The sequence below is a fragment of the Pundamilia nyererei genome, unplaced genomic scaffold (genome assembly GCF_000239375.1).
Source record: "Pundamilia nyererei isolate P.nyererei 1_Seehausen unplaced genomic scaffold, PunNye1.0 scaffold00398, whole genome shotgun sequence".
Lineage (NCBI taxonomy): Eukaryota > Metazoa > Chordata > Actinopteri > Cichliformes > Cichlidae > Pundamilia > Pundamilia nyererei.
Genome location: NW_005187799.1, coordinates 241,495 through 250,120, shown reverse-complemented (window position 1 = coordinate 250,120; position 8,626 = coordinate 241,495). Strand labels below are relative to the sequence as shown.

The 8,626-nt window shown below is 36.4% G+C and overlaps 1 protein-coding gene across 1 annotated transcript in view; it reads right to left on the bottom strand.

Annotated features, from left to right (window-relative positions):
* Window positions 1-569: 569 nt before the first annotated feature.
* Window positions 570-8,626, bottom strand: part of LOC102197737 (ras-specific guanine nucleotide-releasing factor RalGPS1) — an 87,206-nt gene continuing 79,149 nt past the window's right edge. Inside the window, exons 17-20 of the mRNA XM_005753071.2 lie at window positions 8,142-8,234; window positions 5,228-5,333; window positions 5,027-5,118; window positions 570-2,737 (exon numbers count right to left, since the gene is read on the bottom strand). Of these exons, the coding sequence (XP_005753128.1) occupies window positions 2,708-2,737; window positions 5,027-5,118; window positions 5,228-5,333; window positions 8,142-8,234 (321 nt within the window). The 3' untranslated portion in view covers window positions 570-2,707. The remainder of the gene's footprint in view (window positions 2,738-5,026; window positions 5,119-5,227; window positions 5,334-8,141; window positions 8,235-8,626) is intronic.

Genomic DNA, 8,626 nt, shown 5'->3' with positions numbered 1-8,626 from the left:
CTTTGTTACTTTTGAGGTAACGCATTTGAGGTAAGATATTATTTTACATCACTACACACCTTCGCACATCAAGCAATCAATCAATCAATCAATCAATCAATCAATCAATCAATCAATCAATCAATCAACAATTCTATTGGGATATCAACATCGTTGCTTATCACATACAAAGGGAGGAAAGAGGGGAAAAAAGTATGCCAAATGTATATCTTTAAAAAAAAAAAAACAACAGGCAGGTGATTTAAAATGCGATGTTTCTAACGTGTCATATCACGTTAACAATATCACCAACCACACAAACTGTTTGTGTGCAGTTTGTTACACAGTGAGTCTGTGTGCAAATGGCTCAATAGCTGTATTTAGCAGGGAGAACAAAAACTTCACTCAAAGATGAACACAAATGTAAGACAGACAGGATTTAAACAGGATTTATTTATTTAAAGAAGAGGAATACTCAGTGACATTTGATAAACTGGGAATTTAAAGCAAACGTATGTCCTCATTTTAATTTAAAATGTACCTGTATATGATATGAAGTTATGTTTTTCATATTGTGAAATGTCCTGCAAAACAAACTAAGTATACTAATTTTGTGTTATTGAAATACTTGGCAGTTTAATGCAGGATAAACAGGTTAGCTTGTTGTACTGTGATGAAACACTGTTTTTCACAGGGGAACACTGGCTGTGGTGTTCATGGTCAGTGTTAGGTTACAGCAAGTGTAGCAGAGATGAATTTGCATTTAAGCTGACAATGCTTAAACTCACTCAGTAAAGACAATATAAACAGTATTCTGTATGTGTAAGGGACGGAAAGCCAAGATAACTCATGAAAACTTGGGTTACATGTTGTTGAATTCAGTTGTGCAAATCCACAAACAGCAATAAACCTCGAAGCAGCTCCACACAGGTTAGCTGATAACAGCATGTACACAAAGAAAATCTACTATAGCTTACAATAGAAATTATTGAGTTGTAATTCTTTTCCCCATGTTGAGTCACTGCAACTGATCTTATCGTTCCCCCACCTGCTAAATTTCAAGTTAACTCCTGACTGTACTAATTTTTCTGTTTAGGTGTGGATGCAAAGTCAAAAAAGTTGGTATTCCCATATACCACCATTATATCACTGTAGAAAGAGGTTCAGTTAGCTTTGCACAAAACAGTCGTGCTTGGAAAGGTCCTTCAAAGACCTACTTTTCTTACTTTGGATATATATTTAGGAGCCTGTACTTTTTCACTCGAGTAAAGAAGTTGAATCAGTACTTTAACTTTTACTGGAGTATTTTTTACTAAAAAGTATTTGTACATCTACCTAAGTAAAGTAAATGGTTCTTCTCACTTGAAAACCTTTAAGCCAGCCAGCTAGCTGGCTAGCTTCGCTGACTGTCACACGGCTGTACTTTTGCCACCTCTGACCACTGATTCAGTTATTGGTAAAATTTACAAAAAAACAAGTCCCATCCAATAAAACAGAATTAGTATTTAAAATCAACATAATATTTTGATTTTGATGCAGATCATTAATTAATGCCATTGCTAATGGAGTTTTATCCTGATGTCCTTCAGCTGGAGAACAGGAGTCCATCCAAGTTTTACGGTGGGCTTACCAACAGTGTCTCTGAAGAGCAGAATCCCACAGCAGCTGGTGAATCAACAACAATCCATCATATCCTTTTCCCTTCTACAGCCAATTGTCAAAAATAAACTCTTTTTTTACATAAATACAGTATTTACACACATTTGATTAATGAAAAATTGGTATTTCATTGGAATTCACTTTAATTTTACTCAACTAGCTGCCTCAGCATACTGGTGTAGACAACAGCTGGCTGTCTTCTGCTTATTAACTGGAATCACCTCTTTGTTCAGTATTGTTTCCATGGTATCTTACTATTTTTCATTTGTTCTGTAGAAAATATTAATTGTTTGTAAATCTTGTTACATACATTTGCAAGCACATTTTACACAAGGACTACCAACTGAGGTAGCAGGGGTAAACACAGATCCAGGGCTTCATCCCCACAAGAGCATCGCATCTTAATCATAAAACAACCTTTAAGGTTAATTCCTGCGTTTGTATGTACAAATCTTCTATTCTGGATTAGATTCAGTCAAACTGTAAGTCACAGGGCTGAAGGTAATGAAGACTCAGCTTCTGTCATTTTTGCTACAGTACTGATCCTTCATTAAAATAACGAGGCCTTGAGATGATGTCACATTTTTTCTGGTGAATAAAAGTTTATGAGTGGGGATGTGCACTTCCCACCTTCCACTTCCTTATGACGATGACACTCAGACTAAACTAAATCTAACAGTCATCTAACACTGTCATCCACATTTATACACTGATGCATCTTTTCACCCAATTATAAGCCCAACATGGGCCAAAAACCAACGTGTTCATGCACACATTATAGCAGCGTAACAAATAACAGAGAACATGGAAACTTAGGGAACGAATCCAACCCCGCAAAAGTCTTCCATTGATTGGATTTTTATAGAGATCATATAAGACTTGTTCTGGTGAAGACCAAAGCAGGTGCACTGGCACGACAGTCACACATCCAGCATCACAGAGCTTCTTCGACAGTGTCATATGCTTCTTGACTCTAATGCTGATGTCAGCATTATCAAATTCCTTATTCAGTCTGTAATTCTCAAACAACAGTTTGGCACGATAATATCCTGCTCAATAAAGGCTGCTCTCATTCAAATGACATAAGGTTTGCAGGTACCTGTTGAGAGAACAGAGCAGATATTTAGCACAAGTAATGGAAAAAATTACAACAAGCAACTAGTAGGTTGAATAAAAGGGAATGTGGTATATGATGAAGAATTTCTAGACTGTGTACCCAGACAGTCCTTTAATGTTTAGTGTCTTCTCCTGTGATTGGTCACTTTCAACTGTCAACAGTAAGGAACATCCATCTCTACAATGTGGTTCACAAAAATAGCCAAAATGTCTTATATGACGCTATTTTCTGCATCCTTGATAATCCTAATGGCTGACAACTAACTTGTGAAAGTTGCTAGCACTGACGTTAACTAACTTGAATTGAATTGTAGCATTGAATTTACATTCTTTTCATAGCAACTCTAAACAACTGTATGCATCACATATACCACTCTGTAATACAAGTTAGTTTAGAGAAACAGCACTGCAAATATGTAGATGCTCCTCAGTTTACCTTGACTCACTAAAATAATTATTTTTAAATAATTTGGCAAAACTAGGAATGCACAGTAAGTGACAGGCTGGAGACCAGAAGTGCTGAAGGTGACCAGCTAAAGGACTGAATACAAACATTTCTGTGCATCTATATGTGCAAACGTGTGTTTTTTGCTTACACTTTGAAACTAACAAACACCACATTTCTATTTGTATAGCTGTTTCAGTTCCTTTTTTTTGATTCACTAAACACAAAACAACATCATCTGTCTGATGATTCTATAAAAGATTAAGAATGAGGAACGAGGCCATGGTCCTCAGCTGGAAAAGGGCGGAGTGCACAGTACTCATTAGGGACAAGCTGCTGCCCCAAGTGGAGGAGTCTTTGAGATGTTGTTCATGAGTGAGGGAAGCAGAATATTGACACACAGATTGGGACTGTGACTTCAGTGAGGCAGATCCTGTACCAGTCTGTTGTGGCGAAGAGAATGATGACTAGGGATTGATAAGAATTTAGCAATTCCAATTACATTATTGATATCACTCTTGGCTCCACTTTGATTCATGAAAATTAATTACATGCTGCATGGTCAAATGTTTGTGCATGTTGGAGGCATTTCTTCTCTTTGTTGTGATGAGTGTTGGGGTCATTACTCAAAATTAATCATTGCACATATTACACAGAACAATTTTTCTTAAAATTAATACAGTAAGTTACTTAATTAACCCAGAAGACAGACTTTGGTTATACTACTTGTTATGTTATTTTCATTTTACTCTGTAAAATGATCTGAAACACACAGTCTCATAATTACTATTTGACAATATAAACCTACAAGCTACAGCCCCCACACACCAGGCCAAATCAGAGATGGAAACCAGCACAAAGAGACTTTAAAGCACAGGTGTTGAACTCCAGACCTCGAGGGCTGCTGTGCTGCTTGTTTTCCAACTAACCTGCCCTTGTAGCTTCTTATTGGCAAAGCACACCTGATCCAGGTAATCAGCAGCAGGTAGGGCAGGGATATCTCAAAAGCAAGCAGGATGCTGGCCATCGAGGACTGGAGTTTGACACTCCTGCTTTAAAGCAACTGCCACAGTGATTCTACTTTAGAAACTTGAACCGGTAGAAACAGAGCCTGCAGCCTGACTGCTCATCAGTTTGTTACCTGTTGAAGTTCAGCAGCAGCTCACTTTATCATGGTGCTGGGCTGGAGTGAGCATTTACTCAGCTTTAATATCACTCTAGATTTTTGGCTAACTTAATGTTAGCATGCTTCCTTTGCAGGTGCTTGCAAAGTTCCAAAATTGTGTTAACAGTATAATGCAGTTGGTTCTGTCCTTGAAAAGTCTCCACTTTACCATCGCGCTTTCATCCTTTTGTGCAATAAAAATAAAAGTAATGTCCATATCCACGATGGAGACTGCACCACTATTTTTCTCCTCTGACACACGAACTGAAATCAGCTGATTGATCCCTAGCAAAGCTGTAGTTTTGTTTATTTATTATGTCCCTACCTTCACTTATGGTCATGAGCTTTAGGTAGTGACTGAAAGAATAAGCTAGCAGATGCTAGTGGTTTAAGCAAACCTTCTCTAAAGGTTGACTGGCCTCTCAGAGACAGGATGAGGAGTTCAGTCATTTAAGAGTGGTTCAGAGTAGAGCTGCTACTCCTCAAAAATCAACAGGACCTAGTTGAGCTCAACCAGTGCTGCAAATACAACACAAGAAGGAATACTGCTTTAATAAAATAAAATGAAATTTGTTTAAATCACGTTTTAATGAAAAAGGACCGTTTAATCTGACCAAACCAGACGAGCGAGCCAAACGATATGTTGTGTGTGCTTAGCTTACCTGAGGTCTACTTTTTCTACAAGCCTCCTCTAGGTTTTTGTGCCAGATGATTGCTGAAAACCTGGACCCCGTCTGGAACTTGTAAACATTGCCTGTAAAGTGAGATAAATGGTCTTCATGTGAGTATCTAAAATAGTCACATGAATAAAGACAAAAAAGACAAATAAAATAGGCAAGTTTTGCTGATGGTGGGAGGCTGACCTTTTTCTGGGTCACTGAGCTGGAAGATGTTGGGTCGGGCTGGGTCATCTGGCAGTACCACCATCCAGCCAGTCACACAAACTTTTTTACAAGGCCTTGACTTGTACTGTGGCAAACACAGAGCACAAAATGAATTTATCCACTTGCCCTCACTGTACAATTCTGCACTTATCAGGGGAAAACCTTCACCTTAAATACAACTTTATGTGGCTGTGCAATACACACTTAAAGCCAAAATGTGGACATAGTTTCTCTGAAAGTGTCAAGACATTAGCAGCAGATCTTTATGTGTAGTAGTGTAGTGTGTAGTTTCCAAATGCCCCGCCATATCTTGGACAATTGTCATCACTGTTCACTAAAGCTTGCCACAAGAAATTTTGACCAGTTGTCCAGTACTAACCATTTGGGTTAGATCAAAGTTCCTTACAACTTTACAGCAGAGCACAAGCTTAGTGTGTTCTAGACTAGAAAAAGACAAAAATGTGATGTGGAGAGATGAGTTCTAACTTTGAGAGTTTTGCGACACGGATTCAACACATTCCTTTCCATCATTTTTCAAATGTGTTGTTCAAAATGAGGAGAGGCTTTAGGAAAAATAAACTTCTCATTTTCAGCATTTGATGCATGACGACCAATTCATTCATTTCTTCTATGAACAGGAAAGAAAACATAATAGAATAAAGAGGCACCACTGTGCAAATTTGTAACGGAAAGCCTTATCTGCTTTCATAGGAATTAAGTAACCTGTGACTACCTCTATAAAAGAATAGGAAAGACATCAGCAATTAATCTAGGAAGTGTAATAAGAACATTTCCAAACAATTTAAAGCCCATAATTCTAAAGCAACAAGGTGGAAAACACTTCAGACATTTGTCAATCTTTCCGGGAATGGACATTGCAGCAAATTTGCCTCAAGGTCCTGCTGTACAATGGAGTATATCTAAGAATATAACCAAGCTGTTATCAAGTTTTTTTTATTAACTCTATATTCTTGTTCAAGCTATCTTCAAGTGGAGCTATGAAGATTTTCAAGGTTTATGGTGGGAGCATTTAAAAATTTTAAAATCACTATATTATCCCATTCTCTCCTGCATGAGCAGATATAAAAAATATATTAAAATTGGAACACAAATATTTTTCTGCAAACACCACAATATAGTCAGAAAATATGTCCTCAGGTACATCTGTGATCATTTTCACATCATATGACTGTAGAAATCTGAAATTATTACATCCAGTAGTCACAAAAATTTCCCTATTCACTGCTGCAGATATTGAAAATTAATAAAAAATTACAATAAATTTGGTTTGCGCAAACTCTTTATAACATTATTTTCTAATTTTAAATATTTGATATGTTTCCTATGCTCTGTTCTGAATAAAAGATGGGTTAATTAGTTAGTTTGGAAAATAATCACATTCTGTTTCTGATGACATTTTACACAGCACCCCGTGGAGTCAGACTTCCTTGTATTTTTTTAAAAGTGGTCTTGAGCAACAGTTCTCCAGGTTTTCTGAAGGCATTTCAAGATTGTTCGTTAGGCATTGGCTGCTTTTTTACTCATTTAAAGACCAGTCCTTACTACCTGACCATTTTCAGTGGAATGATTTTTTTGTTTAATAACCCACTTACACAATCATTCGAACATAAAAACTTTGTTATTTTGTTACTAGATGGCTGTCACAAAAACACATCATTTGATCACATTGTGTTAGCTGAATCTACTAAAGTGCCACAAATAACACAGTTTGACAGGCAGAGAAGCATACTTTTTCTTCAACAAGTTGCTTTTCAAAGAGCTGTTACTGAAAACTTGGCATTTGTCAGCTCAATGCAGTGTGTATTTCCAGACATGTGAAGCACAAATGAAGAAGTGACAGTTATAAAAAAACAAACAAAAAAAACAACCCTACACCACATGAACAGTGTCTGAAAGTCAAGTTCTTAAGAAATAAAAATAGTGCATCTAATTGTGAAGATCATGACAATGATACCAAACACACTGCCAATGCACTGAAAGCATACCTGGAAAGAAAAACACACAATAGAACACTAACAGAGAGCCAAACAAAAGGGCCGCCAACGTCTAGTAGTCACACTAATAATTATAATAACAATAATAATATATTTTCAGTAATAAGATCAAATTTGGAGCCTCTGTTCTAAAGAGTTTCATGTTTGTTTCACTTGCCATGATCTAGTACAACCAAATTAAGGACAAGGTTAATGTCAAATAATTCCTAATGCTTTTATTATTATTTTATCATTGGCACACTACCTGCTTTTGTCCCAAAAGCCAACTAAAATGACAAAATGATATATTGGGGCCCTAAGAAAGCATTCCATAAAATAGAGTATAGGCAGTTTTATTTTATGCATTATTTTATTTTACTTTGAGCTTTGACTGTACTTGAGATTATTTAGTTAGTTATGCATTTAAGAAAATGTTTTCTTTAAAAACATAAAATTTTATATGGGTTAAATACAATCAAAACATTTTTTGACAGATGTTGTATGCAGTTAAACTTAAAACCTTGCAATTTCTGAAATGCAAACCAATGAGCAGTCAGACCTGTGTTTTTTCTATTTTGAATATTTATTAGTCTTCATTAATAAGACAAAAGCATTTCTTATCCAATTACTTGATTAATCAACATAATACTCAATAACTAGGAATTGCTAATTGCAGCCCTAATTAGGTGTATTTAGTTTTTCACACACTCCTTCATTTTTCAGTTGTCTCGTTTTGTTTTTCATTTGAGCTTTTATTTAAATAAAGTTTAAACACAGTAAAGAACAGACTTTTTTGTAATTATGTGTTCATACATAAAACCTTACAACTGGAAGAGGGGGTATTTTCTTTTTCACATGACTTTAGGTGTAGACTCATGTTTCCAAGGCATCACACTTACATGCTTCCTCTCAGAGTCCCTCAGTGCTTTCGCTCCATAGAACGTCAGTGTTGATCCAGACAAAATGATCCAAAATCTGGTCCACGAGGACAACTGTTAGAGAGAAATATATAGAGAGGCTGAAAACAGCTCACTGTCAGCTCACAGTTTTTTTTTAAGTTGCTGATATTCAGTACTAGACTGAATGCAAAATAACTCACTTAAACAACAATGAAAGTTCATGTCAATGGAAAATTGTACTTAGTAGTCAGTATAATCTTTTAATGATATAAGTTTGCATATGGTAGAATACTGCATATAATCATTTGTGTTTAGAAGTATATAGTTGGTGGCATATTGAAAGAATGTCTCATCCTAGGAGGTCTGTAACATTCCAGGGTGTTCTGGCGTTCACCCCCCACATCCTAGGAGCATGGGAGAGGTCGTACCTTGTCTTATTCTTTTACGGTAGGATTAACGTAGCTATGTCAGTTTTAGTCTAAGTG